General features: G+C 45.7%; 1 protein-coding gene across 1 annotated transcript; it reads right to left on the bottom strand.

Moving 5' to 3' along the window:
- Nucleotides 1-844: 844 nt before the first annotated feature.
- LOC102557930 (interleukin-20) lies at nucleotides 845-14,858 on the bottom strand. Its single transcript, XM_059717568.1, has 11 exons — nucleotides 14,295-14,858; nucleotides 13,540-13,742; nucleotides 12,403-13,053; nucleotides 11,367-11,555; nucleotides 10,694-10,759; nucleotides 9,977-10,129; nucleotides 9,272-9,346; nucleotides 9,089-9,157; nucleotides 3,519-3,584; nucleotides 3,171-3,323; nucleotides 845-1,454 (listed from the first exon to the last, which is right to left on the bottom strand). Exons 3-11 carry the CDS (start codon nucleotides 12,466-12,468, stop codon nucleotides 1,377-1,379), a joined length of 915 nt encoding a protein of 304 aa, XP_059573551.1. The 5' UTR covers nucleotides 12,469-13,053; nucleotides 13,540-13,742; nucleotides 14,295-14,858; the 3' UTR covers nucleotides 845-1,376.
- Nucleotides 14,859-16,057: the final 1,199 nt, after the last annotated feature.

Here is a 16,057-nt window from a genome sequence, read left to right as displayed (position 1 = left end):
ATTTGGGGCACCATGAATATGAGAACGAGAATAAGCTCTTGTGTGAAACACGTGCAGCACAGCAGGTTTAGATTATGCCTCGGAGGGGGGAAAAAGAGGCTTCTGAGCAATAAGGGCCGTGGGACAAGCTGCCTCCAGAAGCTGGGGAATCTCCTTCGGCAGAGGTTTTCAGGAAGAGGCTGGATGGGCACCTCTCTGGGATGCGTTAAGATTAACACTTCCAGCAGCTGGGCAGGGGATGGGATGGGATTACAGGCCCCTTGAGGTCCCTTCCATCATTCTCTGACTGGAAGGCAGGCACCATCTGGTTTGACTTTAGACAACCCCTTCACTCTTCTGCCTTGATTTCCTCATCTGTAAAAATGGGGTTTTCTAGGGATATAGAGTTCATTTCTGTCTGTAAGGTACTGAGTTCATTGCAAAGAAGGCTCTACATTTTGCAGAACAACGTTACTCAGCTATATTAATCTTTGAGATTTCACTTAGGGATATTTCCACACTCAGGCTAGGTCCAACAGCTTCACTGCAGTGTTTTTATTTAAGAAAAGTGTGAGTTGCACACCATGTCCTCATCCAGTCCTTCTGGAGAGAACAGCACTTTCTGAGCTTAACAAATGAAACATCCATCGCATGTAAAAAGTACTCCCAGGGCAATACAATCAGCCATGGTAATAATAATAATAATAAATTAAGAATTTAAATATAAAATTACAACAGATATCATTATAAATTGCACTGAACATTATAAAATAGGAAATAATTGTAATAAATAAATGAATAAATAAATAAAATAAGTACATACATACATAAATAGATAAATAAATAAATAAATAAATACCAGCAACAGATAATAATGGAAACGATGAATAAAAATAGCAAGTTATAAATAATAAGAAATATCTGGAAAGTTCTTCACTGAAGACAATATTTCTCTATAATAAGATATGCGAGCCATCGGTAGAACAACGGCCAGGTCGTGCAGCTTAATTGCACTGGAGATTTAATTACACAAGCCCCAATCCAGCCAAATGCTTAATTAGGGCACAGATGACTCTCCTGGGACTATTCATCTGCTTCAAATTATACATTTGTTTAAGTGCTTTGCTAGACTAGGGCTATAGGCTATATGGGCCCAACCCCACAGGGGTCTAATGTGGTGCAGGGCAGTCTCGGTTCAGAAGATGAAAGACCGAATCCTGTTCCCGCGAATCAACCTTCCTGCTGACGCCGGTGGAAGCTGTAATTCAGGCCTCCAAGAAACATTAAATGATGTAGGGCCTCATCCTGTCCGCTTTGTTTGCTCAGTATCAGTTAGGAGTGTTGACTGACTATTGCTTGCAGGATTAGGCCACCAGATGAGGGACACAGATCTTCACCTAATCAGTCTTATCCATCCAGTCCAAGAGAATATCCAGCTCCCCAAGAGCTTTGATGGCTGCAGACTGAATGTCCATCTGGAAGGGAACAGAGAGGATTATCCCCCTAAGCAGCTACTTCAGCCACGACAACCGAGGCACCTTCTCAAGCCATCTCTTGGTTTCCCAGCAAGACCCGACTATGGGCCTGCAACTGAGAAAGAGCAGATCTACGATGCATCTAAAATGGTGCTCTGCTCACACAGGCACATCCCTCCCCACCCTCAGGCTGGCCACATCTGCTGCTTCCAGTTGTTTTTCTGTTATAAAGTTTTTAAAAAATGATAGTGCTGGTGACAGCTTATTTGATACCCGAGACTGGTGGGCAGAGCTCAAAGCAACACAGGCCTGTTCCTTCAGGTGACAGGGGAGCCCCAAAAGTCAACCGCACAAGAGGGGCAGAAGAAAAATGGACAAAGGGCTAGACGTGCACATCAGAGGATCTAAAGACGATGGCCCTTAGCAGAGAACTCCCATTTGTCCCCATGAAAGCCCTGAAACTTGGCAGCTTTTGCTGAATAGTTACAACGTGAACCCCAGAGAAGAGTTGTGTCCTGCCACTGCTGACCTGGAGAGGAAGGGCTATGTCCCAGCTCAGCTTTGAGGCAGCCCCCATGTAAGAGACACCTGCCTCCAGAAATCCCTCTGCACTTCATTAGCTAAGTCAAAAGGCAAACATGGATGTACCTCTTCAAACCGGCTCAGGATCCGTGTGTATTTTTGCTTCACATCCTCTGTGCAGTGACACATGCCAACGTCATGCTGGGGAAGGAGAAAGGTCATGGAATTAATGGTGGGCACACAGGAAAGGAGGATACAGGATTGTACATATAGGGCCCAATATGGCTACTCTCGAGGACTGTATGTACAGAAGTGAGCACCCACTAAGCAAAGGTCTTACTTCATACCAACTCCGCCTATGGATGTCCTAGAGTTCCCACATCCAAACAAAGAATTCATATTGAGTTTATATACAGTCATTCTCAATTTACTGCCACTGGGTTCCCAGTGTTGATACCTCTCAGTCACTCCTTTCAAGTAATCCCTAGGGACTGCTATCAGAGGGAAGAGCTGTTTTGGGAGTCTTGTGTTCAGTTTTGGCCCCCCCCGCAACTACAACAAGAATGTGAACAAATTGGAGAGAGCCCAGCAGAGGGTGACAAAAATGGTGATGGGGCTGGGGGACGTGATTTATTAGGGAAGACTGGGGGAACTGGGCTTATTTAGTCTAGAGAGGAGGAGACTGAGGGGAGACTTTATAGCAATCTTCTACTACCTGACAGGGGTTTAAAAGAGGATGGAGGTAGGCTGTTCTCAGTGGCGACAGGTGACAGAACAAGGAGCAACAGACTCAAGTTGCAGCACGGGAAGTTTAGGTTGGATATTAGGAAAAACTCTCACACGGAGAAACAGGTTAGCCAGAGAGGTGGTGGAGTCTCCATCCTTGGGGGTTTTCCAAACCCGGCTAGACAAAGCTTTGGCTGGGATGATGTAGCTGGGGCTGGTCCTGCTTTGAGCAGGGGGTTGGACTAGATGTGACGTCCTGAGGTCCCTTCCCACCCTACTTTCTGTGATTCTAAAGGAAATGAAATCTGGCCCATAATGAGAATATTTGAGGTATTCCTGGGCAGCCCCTACTCTCTGGTGTATGGGTGTATATCTAGGGTATTCTAGACGTACAGAAGAATAGCGTGCTCTGTGACTAGCACACTAGCACGGCTGCGAGCAGAATGTGGCCTGTCGCCTCAGACTTACACAGAGCCTCAAGTCCCTCTTGATATGGAGAAAGTTGTTGGCTATGCTGCTGACTTTCCTCTTGACAAGGAAACTGGATTCCTCACAGTGTTTGAAAACATTTGCCAGGTAAAACCTCATCAAATGACGTAGGAAACAACACCTGTCCACAGGCTACAAGAAAAGAAAAAAAAAAAAAAGGCTCTGTTAGGTCCAGTAAAAGTCATTGTTAAAACAAATGAATCTTGTTCCTGTGTTATCTGCTTTGCCATCTATCCACACGGCTGTCAACTCTTGCAGCAAAAATCACCTGTTCCCCGTGCCCACGTTTCTCTTGAATATTACAAGACACGCGGATTCTGTACGTACCTCAATGTCCTGCAAAGAATTTGATTTGGGTAAGAATCTGACGTCGGTGTTTTTATCCTGAGATTGCTGAAAGGGAAGAACAGAGAGAAAGAGTCGGATGCATGTGCCGACTTAGGAAGCTGACCTTTTGATCCGTTCAGTAGGACTCTGAGGTACAGACGTATTTCCACCCACTCCGTACTTACAAGCATCTCCTTGACAGCTGCAAAGCTGTGTCTCAGTTCATGGAAATGCACGTCGATCTCGCACTGTGCCAAGTGGAGCCTTTTGAGGCTGGCAGCGGGTTGCAAATGCAGCAGAAATGCAGTGAGAACGAGACAGAGGAGACACAAAACCTTCATTTCTCTGAAGGATGCTGACACTCAGGTATTCAGTCGTAGGAACTACGTAATGGAAAACAAAGCAGATCTCAGTTACCCTTGGATTACAGATATCACAGTTTTTTTTCTACATAGGAAACAGGTGGAATTCAAAGCACAATGTGTTTAGAGACAGACCAAGTTATTGCGGCTGAAACCTTCTTATTTGCTCCCCTTCAAGCTGTTTGTTACCTCTGTTAATACTTCTGCATTTGCTTAGACTTATTTCAACTCAGCCATTTATCCTTATGCAATCGGCATCTCTCTTCTAGACATCACTTCTGTATTTGGCCTACTGGGTAACTTTGAAAAAGCACCTTGGAATCTGACCTACAGGACAGACAGAGCCTGTATCGTTTTAATCTCATATGTTAGACTTAAGCCCTGGACAATTTTCTGGATCTGAGCAGCAGAAAGTCTGGGCCAGTGAGGAGTCACATCTCAACTTCGCAGTCGGATTGGTCTGAGCCAAGAACCCCAAGGACTAAAACCCCTAACTGGGGATATTCACATCTGGATCCCAGTCTTGAGGACAAATCAGATCCAATCTGAGGACAAATCAATATGAAATTACTGGCCAGACAGCTCCAAACTCAAGCAGATTTCATTGCACAGATGACAGAGAGAGAAACAGAATGAAAAGAGGACTTTGACTCTCGTAACGCTGAGCTTAAACAAAGCGGAAGGAAATCCAGAGAGACAAAGCTGTATGTGTTAGTTCAATTATTTCATGTAGTGAAAGTAATATAGATTTCCAGACTATTTCTTGTTTGTATTTCACTGTTCACTTCTGGACCTGAAGCTGTTCCCAATGAGAGTCTTGCCACGTGCTTCACTAACAGTTGTCTAATAGGATAGGAGGACAACTAAGCTAGGACTTCATCCGTTGCGCTTGGGGAATATGTCACCGCAAGGTTTTACTTTCCTTGTATGACATCAGTGTAGTGTTTGAGGTGACACACCTTGCAGAAAGACAGCAGGTCACTGTTCTGGTTCCTGGAAGGTTATGATGTCATAAGGGTGAAACTCAGCCCTGTGCAGAGCACCGCTTAGAGCCTATGCACCAATAATGGCCCATCTTCTGTGAGGTCTCACCAGAGGATTCAGTGGCACCCTGAGAGGCAAAGCCACGTTTAATCAAGCTGTACATAAAGCATTTAGACTGGTTAAAGATAAGCAGTGAAATGGATTTTTTTGGAAACCATAAGGGCCTATCTCAAAGTGTTGGCACTTGGGGAACAGGGCTGGTATGGACAGGGTACGTGGTGCTCAAGTCCACAGAAAGAGACAGGACGATCAGTGTCTGGCTTTACATATTATGAGACAAATCCATAATCATGTTTTAACTCCAGTGAAATCACACCTAGACTGAATTTGAGCAAGGACGTCCATCTAAGCTGTCCCTGAGCAGCAGTCGTAGGCCAACATCGGTCCTTCTGGATCAGGTCTATGCATGAGAGGTCACTAGGGTCACCATCACAGAGGACATTCGGGTTTTCTCCTACTCTGTCCTCTATTGATACATAACCCGATGCCTTTATGTTCCCTATTTTTCTGTTCAGGAGAAACATCGGATTACGCAGGATCGGGTTATGTATCAATAGAGGACAGAGGACAACTGGACTGTCCTCTATGATGGCCACCCTAGAGGTCACCCAGACCTTTGATATGCATGCCCAGAGAGGAGGTTGTGAGGAGTAGAGGCTGCCCAGTCTTTCCATCCCCCTTTCGGCCACCAAGACAGAATCCAAAAGCCAGATTGAGTCCAGATGTTTGGTACCTCGATGACTGTAGTTACACGCATGTCCAGGAAGCGAACGTGGGTTTCCCTCATGGTAGACTAGGATTCTATCACTGAACCTCAACAGCAGGTGTGTTTGAGTAATGCATTAATAAATAACACAGAAAAAAGTATAAGAGGAGATCAGGGAGATAGAAATATCTTACCTTGTTTTACAGTATGTTCTCTCGTCTTTGTGGTATATTGCTTCTCAGCCCCAGAGACTGATTCTCACTTATATACAGATAAGCAAAGGAAATGAAATTCAAACTGGAATTTCCTCGGGCTTTCTATTTTCTCCATGCATTTCCTTGCTGAGCTTAAATGAAACATCTTAGAAAGTTCCACAGTGTTGATATCAGGGCCAAGCACCTTGAGAAATACCAGTTACAACAGCTCCTGAGGGTGTCCAGATCACCATTTTATATGCCATCACATCCTTAACCTGTTGGAGAGCGAATGTTTTTCCTCCTTGTGCCTTTCAGTATAAGGAAAAAAGACAGAGTGATCATACGAATCAACCAGCAGCAAGACCAAACTAAAAATTCCAGTAGATGTGTCATTATTTTTTGATTTCCAGATTGCATTAGCTATGGACACACCTGTATGTACTCACATCCTTTAGGATTGCTTTTGTGCTCGCTCTTACCCAGGACTCCTGTACCACAGGCAACCGGCACCAGGAGGCTGTGGTTACAATTCCACCTTGTAGCTGAGGAGGGCTGCATGCTAACCTGCCTGACACCTTTGCTCAATGGTGGGACACCCTCTCTTTAGTGCTACCTGCTCCGAAACCCTGGCTTTAAGGGGCAGATTCTACTCCACTTATTAGGCACTTAGACTTAGCTGTCTGATTGTGATCCTCTTCCACCCTGCTCAAGGCCCTAAAACATAATTAATGAAGGAGGCAAGCAAGCAAATCCTCCTCCTCTTCACTGCTTTTTGTGACTTGGCCATAAGGCTAAAATGATAGTGTGTTAAAAATGGGGGTGCATTAAAGATTTTTTAGGCACGTGCGTGATACAGAATAAGGTTACTTATGCATCTAATAGGTGAGGGTAGGCTTTGGCTTGAAGGTTTTTTTCCTGTTGGAGCCGAACTCATGCATCTGTGTGCGTCTGTCGTGGGCAGGTGTTTGTCACATCAGTAACTAGCCATTTTAATCATTTTTGTCACCATGTCTGTCATCAGACCCAGTCTGAGCAAATTCTATCCACTCTTTGCACCTGGGACTTGACAGTCACCTTGGTGGCGTCCCCTGACCCCCAGTTACCTTCTCTGCTTGGTGCAGGGGGCTGGACCCACCCGATGATCTTCCAGCCTTACAATCTACGAATCATCTATTGCAAAGGACTAGCACACAATCTGTGCACCATGTGAGTCCTGACTTGGGCACTTCAAAAAAGCAAAAGTGCTGTATGATCCCTCAGGTACACTGTATTATTCACTCATCTATACTATAAATTAGCCACCATAGGAATCACAGAAAACAAGGGTAGGAAGGGACTTCAGGAAGCCACCCAGTCCAACCCACAGCTCAAAGCAGGACCAGCCCCAACTACATCATCCCAGCCAAGGTTTTGTCTTGCCAGGTCTTGAAAACCTCCAAGGATGGGAGTCCACCACCTCTCTGGAGAGCCTGTTCCAGTGTTTTACTGCCCTCCTAGTGAGAAGGTTTCTCCTAACATCTACCCTCAACTTCCCTTGCTGCAACTTGAGCCCATTGCTCCTTGTTCTGTCATCTGCCACCACTGGGAACAGTCCAGCGCCATCCGCTTTGCAACAGCCCTGCAGGGAGCTGAAGGCTACAATTAAATCCGCTCTCAGCCTTCTCTTCTCCAGACTAAGTAAGCCCAGTTCCCTCAGCCCCTCCTCACAAGGCCTGTTCCTCAACCTCCACACCATTTTTATTCCCCTACCCGGGACTCTCCAATTTGTCCACATCCTTTCTGTAGCGGGGGGCCCAAAACTGAGCACAGCACTCCAGACATAGCCACACCAGTGCCACATAGAAGGGAAGAATCACTTCCCTCGATCTGCCGGCAGTGCTCCTACTAATGCAGCCCAGGCTATTAGCCTTCTTGGCAACAAGGGCACACTGTGGCACATGCCCAGCTTCTTGTCCCCTGTCCCCCCAGGTCCTTTTCTGGAGAGCTGCTGCCCAGCCCGTCAGCCCCCAGCCTGCACCGGTGCATGGGGTTGTTCTCTCCTAAGTGCAGGACTTTGCACTTGTTCTTGTTGAATCTCATGAGATTTCTTTTGGTCCAATCCTCCAACGTATCTAGGTCTCTCTGAATCCTGGCCCTACCCTCCAGTCTATCTACTCTATCAAATAAATCCTTTGTAGAAAAATAAGAGAAACTCGCACATTAGACTCAGGTAAGCGAGTGTTCAGAAGGTGCACAACAGTCCAGACAAAACTTGCATCATTTGGAATAGTGTTTATTTAAGGTCATATCAGTGCAGTATCTGCATACAGAGTATCGTTGCGGATCACACAATACATATGGGAAGAACATGGTTCTTTTTCTGTTCGACAAAAAATTATCGTACCTGGAGAATTGTTTCTCATGCTGAAAAACATAATTGCACTAAAGCAGAGACTATTATTTTCAAAGAAAACAGCAATTCTTTAGTGGTTTAATAAAGGAAAACTAGAGACTAATCTTGCTAAATTTTGCAGACAGCACTTCTGTCAGCTTCCCATGCAGCACACCACACACGGGCATCTTACAAGACTCAGCCGTAGCTTTTAAATATCAGACTGCAGTAGCACCCCTCCTCCTTCCCCCGCCCAAATCCACTGCAGGTACGTAAGACAGCAGGACCTGTCTGCTATCAGGATAAAGGGACCATGTTAACAATTACCCTTAATAATAGAGAAAGGCTTTTAAGGCAAATCAGCATTGTAAGAGTTGTGCTAATTGGAAAAGCTAAAGGTGAACTTGAAATGTTTGGTTCTTCGTGCAGGACACTAGGGTCAGGTCCATATGGTGCAAGCCAGGACCATGCTGAGATGTCGTGCCCACTCCACCTGCATCAGGTCCCAAACCAGAAGTAGTTTAGCTGAGATGCAGAACCTACAGACAGGCACCTTTGGGTTGGGAATCAGCATACAAGGAGCAGATGTAGCGGGTCTCAGCCTGGGGGCAATACGTCTCAATGTGCTCCTCCCCTGCAGCATATGGACATGCCATCTGGGTCTAAATACCTATCTATCTATCTATCTATCTATCTATCTACCTACCTACCTACCTACCTACCTATCCCAACAATCATGTTGTGATCAAATGCCCCTTGAAGCCAATGAGAAGATGCCAAAGAGCACTGAATCAGGACATGATTTTGAATGCATCACTGCATAAGAGCAGTTTTCAAGCGCCTTTAAAAGCTACATGCTGCTGGCAGGTTGTTGTTCTGCTCTAATAAGCCTTCTCCATCCAGTCTAGCAGGATATCCAGCTCTCCTAGGGATTTCATCGCTGCATTTTTGACATTCAGCTGGAAGTGGATTGAAAGAAAAATCAGTTAAGTAACTTCAGCAATGTGCAATGAGCAAAAGAGTACCTGACTCCGCATTAATTAATATGTTGAACGATAGTCCCATCAATTTACCTGGCTGTAATTGGTAAGAATTTGTTTATATTTCTGTGTTGCTTCCTCTCCACATCTGCACAGACTTTGTTGATGCTGGAAAAAAAAATAACAATTTATTAATAGGGTGGGGTTTTTTACAAGCTGTGGCTTTCTGGTTGACAGAGATAATTTTGTGGGCAAGGGCCTTGCTAAAGAGTGCAAAAGGCTGCGTGGAATTCAATCACATTTCCCCAAAGGGTGAAATTCAGTCTGCAGAGAGGATCAGCGCATGGTTCCACTTCAACACTATTTCATAGATTCATAGATTCATAGATGTTAGGGTCGGAAGGGACCTGAATAGATCATCGAGTCCGACCCCCTGCATAGGCAGGAAAGAGTGCTGGGTCTAGATGACCCCAGCTAGATACTCGTCTAACCTCCTCTTGAAGACCCCCAGGGAGGGCTCACGTGGGAGTTAAGTAGTGCCTGGGAAAATCTGAAGCCAAATACAGATGAACCCCACTTTTCATGGCACTCTCATGCTTCTGCTTCTGTTTCCTCTTGATACCCAGTGATGTTAACTATTACGCCCTCCCTGACCCTTTTTTTTTTTTTTTTGAACTTCAAAAAAAATGGCCAGGGTATTTTTTTGTTTTGTGTTTTTTCATGTAGGTAAGACAGCTTCCATCATCTCCCCAAAGCTACGGGATTTGCTATACGAAGACTTAGTAAAATCCAACATACACAATGCCTGAAGTTCTTCTTGATGCTGAGGAAAGAGTTGGCTATGCTGCTGATTTTCCGGTTGACCCACGAATCCTCCGTCTCACAGTGCTTGAAGACCATGTCCACGTAGAATTTCAGCAGGTGGTGAATGATGCAGCATGTATCTTCAGACTTAAGAGAAATAGTTTATGTTCTTTGCAAACTGCTATAAAAATACGTAGTCAGCAGTCATTCAATCCACTACTACCATGCAGCCAGCTTTGGTGGCAAATATGGTAGGAGATGGGACAGTATTTATGGTATTTTTGAGAGAAAACTCATCATCTTGAAATGCTTCCGAGCAGTAATAATGGATACCTTGAAAAGTACCCATTCAAAACTAGCTGTATGGGACATAGTCTCAGTCGTGACAGATGACAGAGCAAGGAGCAGTGGTCTCAAGTTGCAGCAAGGGAGGTTTAGGTTGGGTATTAGGAAAAACTCTCTCACTGGGAGGGTGGTGAAGCACTGCAATGAGTTACCTAGAGAGGTGCTGGAGTCTCCATCCATGGAGGTTATTAGGTCCAGCTTGAAAAAGCGCTGGCTGGGACGATGTAGTTGGGGCTGGTCCTGCTTGGAGCGGGGGGGTTGGACTAGATGTGACCTCCTGAGCTCCCTTCCACCCTCATTTTCTATGAGTCTATATTCAGTTTCTAAAAAAAGCAAGTGGTTTGAAGATGCAATAATGATACTTACATTAACTCTATGCAGTGAATATGGGAATGACAAAATGCTGGTGGTTCTGACGGTGTCTCGGGCTTGCTAAACAGAAAAAGGCAAAATTCAGTCAAGTTCAACTTGGCTACAGGGATGTTTAGGCAGCCAGCACAAACAGAGCTTTTCTCTTTAAAATTGCTCTTAGATTCATGACCTCTGGAAAGCAAACCTGCCTGCAGAGTATTGCGCCTTAATGCAAGCTGTCTCTTGCTTGGCCTATCACCCTGTCTTGTCCCCAGAATAATTTTTTCGGAGAGAAAAGGGGAATTCATTCTCCACGGGCCCTTCATTCCTTGTCCCTTTGCTGAGACAGCCCTACAAGCTGTTTGGCTGTTATCTGGGATATGTTGTTTTCCAACGCCAGGAAGAACGGGACTCAGACCAACCAAATATCAAATACCGATCACGGAAGAGCCATCAGTTGGGGAAACTTTGAGGGTCCAATCCTGTTAGCACACCTGAATGGCAACATTTTACATTCCCTGTGCACTCGCAGGCAAGTGACAGCCCAACACAGGGGGACAAGGAAAATTCTGGCCCTTGGTCACCGTGGAAGCCTGCTATCACAAGGTCCCAAGCCGCCAAGCCCCCCAATCTAAAGGAGACATCGCCCAGTCTTGTCTACATCAGTGAAGTGCATTGCCGTACTTACAATGTTTGCTTTAATTGCTGTGAAGCCAGTCCTGATTTCATTGACATTCATCAAAATCTCACACGACCCGAAATGGAAGATTTTGTTGGCAGTGGTTGGTGTCCAATGCAACCCACAGACAGCCAAGAGGAAGCTAAGGCAGAGGCAAGAGACCTTCATACTGCTGCAGGGGGAGTGACTGCTGGAGAGCTGTACAAGATGGAAAAAAACCCTCTTCATTAGCCTCTATCTGAGGCATTGGAAGATGCCATTACCCCAAACAGAAACGTTCTGTCATTCAAGGTCTGCAAAAGCATGCAAAATCAATGGCAAACCTCCCATTAAACAGAACGGGGCCACGATTTCTACCCAGGTCCCCATCACCATACATAAAACACACACGTGGTCAGAAGGCTCCATGCATCCACGGACAACTTTTGAAATGTTAAATCTAACTTGAATTTTAAACTCCCCACCTCCCCTTACCCTAAAATAATTAGCCAAATCATTCATCCTCACTGAGATTTGCACATATGCAATGTCCAACCTTCCAAAGCTCAGAGGATGCAGAATTTTATGCACGATAAATCGACGTGGGCAGGGCAGGAAGTGGACTCATGCACAAGATGGGTACACATGTGTATATTCAGATGTCTGCTGTATGCTTTAGTCATATGCACATATGCCTAAAGCATACAGCAGGCATCTGAATATTTATAACTATATATCAACGATATAGCAGATGCGTGTTTATGCATCATGTAGATCTGCTCTGAAGGTGACAGGCACCTTGAGACCAACAATGGAAAGTTTCATCGCAAGTGTTTCCCCTTATAAAAATCAGAAGTATCCATAAGTAGCAGACTAGTATAAAAGTAATTGTCATACCTTACCTGGGGTTTTAGGCATCACTGAAGTTTATCTTATTTATGAACAAAATCTCATAAGTAGGTACACGTAGCTAAGCAGATGCAAAGGGTGCAAATATCCCTATATGCATGTAAATAGGCATAGCAGACGGAGAGGTGACAGACATGCAGATATAGTAATGCCTTACCTTACTGCTATGAAGCACATCCACTTGCTGCTCAATGTGCTGCCTCACTCGGGGAGAGCTGATCATTTTTATGCTGGAGTAGGGAGGAAATGGCTCTGGATCAACTTTCGGGATTTTTCCCACCTTCCTCAGCACTATAGTTCCCTTCGTAATCTTCTGAGCAGATTAGCAAATAAAACGGGACCAAATTTATCCCCCTCGGGCATTATTCCATCTTCGGAGACTGGGAATTCGTAGCATTTCCTTGTGGTTCTTACTTCAGGAGACAGGTAGGAGGAGGTGGTGCATCAGGGTAACACCTACTAACTTGCACATCTAAGGAATCTGTGAGCTCAGTTGAGTTTCCACTGCCAATAGCTGCTTGCTGCAAAGATCTCCCTTGGGGAAAAAAACCCAACAAGACTGTCCTTTAAGCTTCAACAGAAGGCTGGGAGTATATCGAGGGGAGGTAGACACAGCATAGATAAGAAACAGGATGGCTAGAGCCCCCAGCTATAGTTTCTGTACAGATCACAGCAGGATCTTCCACTGTCGTACAGGAGACCTGACCTCCAGAGCTGCAGCTCAAATGGGTAGACAACAGGACACCTGATAGAAGCCTCCTTCCATCCCTTAGGTCCATCTGAGTTCCACTATCGTCACTAGAGAAGCCTAGAAACACAACAAGGCCCAAACCTTTAGTAACAGAGTGACTAGCTAGATTTGCAGGAAAGCAAGTGCTTTTAGTGCACATTATGCAAGTCCAGAGTGCATGCGTATAGCTGTTATCGTGTCTTGCTTTTACTAAAGACACAGTAAAAGTTCAGGGTCTTATCACCCAACAGAAACTCCACTCAGCTCTTAAATAAATCTATAAGCCCAATGCATCAATTCTTCTTTTTTTTCCCCAACAAGCTAAGATTGAAACCATGCTACCTGTTGTAAGTAATGGGTGCCTAAAGGAAGCTGGGATTCAGCTTTAGGTCAAATGATATTAGAGAGGAAAGCATGTGTCTGCAGGAGTTCAGCCTCAGCACAGGATTCACTATGATGCGGACCCACTTCTTGAGCTCTTTGTCAAGTTTTCCTCAATCCTAGAAGTCAGGGAGAGCCTTGCCTGATAAGAAGTGATGGAGAGGCAGAGCGAGTGGTGTTTACCTCATTCACCTAATAGACGGCCTTGGAAATCTCATGAATTCATTGTCAGCAATTCAAATATTTGAGGAATGTCCATGATGCTGGAGCAGAGACCGAGCGCGCTCTGCCTTCAGGAAGCGCTTGTGCTGTCAACACTACCGTCGCGCAGGCCTCAAGCATGTGGCCAAATGGAAGAAGCCAAGCCAGACCTCTGGGATGCAGTCCTAAAACAGAAATAAACTTGAGAAAAAATGATGTCAAAGAGTAAGGAACTGCTGATCCAACGTGCTCATCGTGCATTTGTTGCTGCTTGACATTCAGTGTGGGGCAAGGCTAAATTTGACTTTCACGTACACAGGACTAGATTTGACATGGCAAGTCAATACCCTCATTTTGGGGGCAGATACCAGATTAATGGAGTTTTAAGGGCTGCTCTTTTCTTTACATTGTCACGGACACAGCTTGCCAGAGGTTTGCACTCGCTCCAGAGAGGGGCTTTTGAGAGTCCACCTGCTAGCAGAAGTGAACAGTCACTACTGCGGTACTGCTTTGACTTCCAGCTCTCTCAGGATCAGAGCTATATGATCTCTGTCCATCTTTCCGGTAATTTAGGCATGTAGCTTGGGCCCTCAAGGTGGTCACACCTCATGCCAAGCCCTGATGACCCATAGCCACTTTACTTTACTGGGACTCGCGCGTGGTACCAGGGGACAGAGACATCAGAAATGTGCCTGGAATAACAGCAGGTGTTCAGAGAATGGGGTTTGCCAACTGACCTGGCACCATTGATGGCACAAGTGTCCCTAGTTTGTCCTCAAGTCCACCAACCATGAGTTTTCCAATGAGCGAGCGTGACTCAGCGTGTGAGCGAGAGAGAGAGAGAACAGGAGTGTGTTAAGGTATCACTAGGAGACACTTAGCACTTGATTTTTATATTTTTAAACTTCTATGGTTGCCATCCAGGGACACACATGAGGCTGGGATAATGGAGATCCAGCTGCTAAATGAACAAGCCACTGAAGTGGTTTCTGCCTTAAACTGAAGTGTCTCACGTGCTGGGAAACTCCCAGCTCTCCTGAATTGTGACTTCATTGGCCGCCCATCAGGAAATCCCTCCATTTTTATACCCAAACTTCCCCTCAAAAGAAGAATCGACAGGGTGGGGATCAGTCACTTACTGAGCTGAGGCTCTGGAGTCTCTACTTCAGTCTCTGCAAGGTTGTCCATGGATTTTCCTTCTCTGGATATTCTCCCAGGACCAGCTGGCTTTGAAGGATGCTATGGGTTTCCATGAACCATGGATCATAGCCACATCCTAATAGCTTTTTACAACAGGCTCATCCCAATCTCCCCTGATTGGCCTATAGAAGAAAAGAGTCACAGGAAGCAGGATTTTTGGTGCTTTTCTCTGGCTCTGTATAATAAGGGCATAAAGAAGTGACAAAATCTAGGCCCCAGTTTGCATCCTTTGTCTTTGGTACAAGTGCTTGAGGTGCCTGGCTCTGCCTTGGCACTGTGACCGGCCTTGCACGTACCCAGCTGAGCAAGCTGGCTTGAAATTGTGTCCTAAGGGTGAATGATCCTGCTATTGCAACTGGAAGTATAGCCCTCCACATGCTCACCCCAGCATGGTAGCTGCATGGTTGGAAGGCCTCTTCAGCTTGGCAGCACAGGGCCCTATAAAGTGCCACCCAGCTTCTGGTATTAGAAAGCAGAGCGGGAGATGTGCAGAACAACTGGGACACAAGGAAAACGTAGGGATGCCACAGGAGGACCAGCTATCTGAGCCCTCTCTCTCACGGTTACACTATAACCCACAGCAAACTGGCCTTGCGCAGCGATTGAGTACCGGTTTAAATGGACACAGACCCAGAAACAGAGCATATCGTACAGCCCAAGGCTGGACTCACAATGGCAAATGGGAATAGGGGGTTTTCTGTGGGTGATAGGGCAAGAACACCCCACCCACCCCCGCAACCCCAAATATGCGACTGCCTTGCAGAGCAGACCGGTCTTCTGTGAGGGGACTCGAAGCAAGGCGATGCTTATCAACACTTGGAAACATGGGACAGCCGTCGACCTCGCAATACATATCCTCCCGTATCGCGATGCAGGCAATGCAGGGAATCCTGCGGGTTTTTCTGGGTACTTGGCAGGTGGCTGACTGAGCCGAAACTCATAGAAGCGTAAAAGTTAGAAGCAGAATAGTCATTTGGGCCACCAGTCTATCCAGCCTAAGGACAGGTCTCCTATCCCCTACCACACTCTACAGGACAAAAAACTTTCAGTCTCTCAGATGTCTTAACACATGTTCTTTAAGAAAGGCCATGCTATTAAAGCTGAAACAGCAATGCGCATATGTTGTCCTGCACTGCACAAATATGCTGACTGTCAGCTAATTTCTACGGGGTGGTTTTTTACCCCCCCCCCCCTAAAATTCCCTATGCAGAAAGATAATAAAGACCTCGGTGGGTAATGGAGGGAGACTGGAGGGATGAGAGGGGAAGAAGCCAGAGCCCTGGAGTGAACCAAATACAGA

This window comes from Alligator mississippiensis, chromosome 14 (assembly GCF_030867095.1).
Source record: "Alligator mississippiensis isolate rAllMis1 chromosome 14, rAllMis1, whole genome shotgun sequence".
NCBI classification, from domain to species: domain Eukaryota; kingdom Metazoa; phylum Chordata; order Crocodylia; family Alligatoridae; genus Alligator; species Alligator mississippiensis.
The sequence above is the reverse complement of the archived record's forward strand: the minus strand, read 5'-3'. Positions and strand labels throughout refer to the sequence as shown.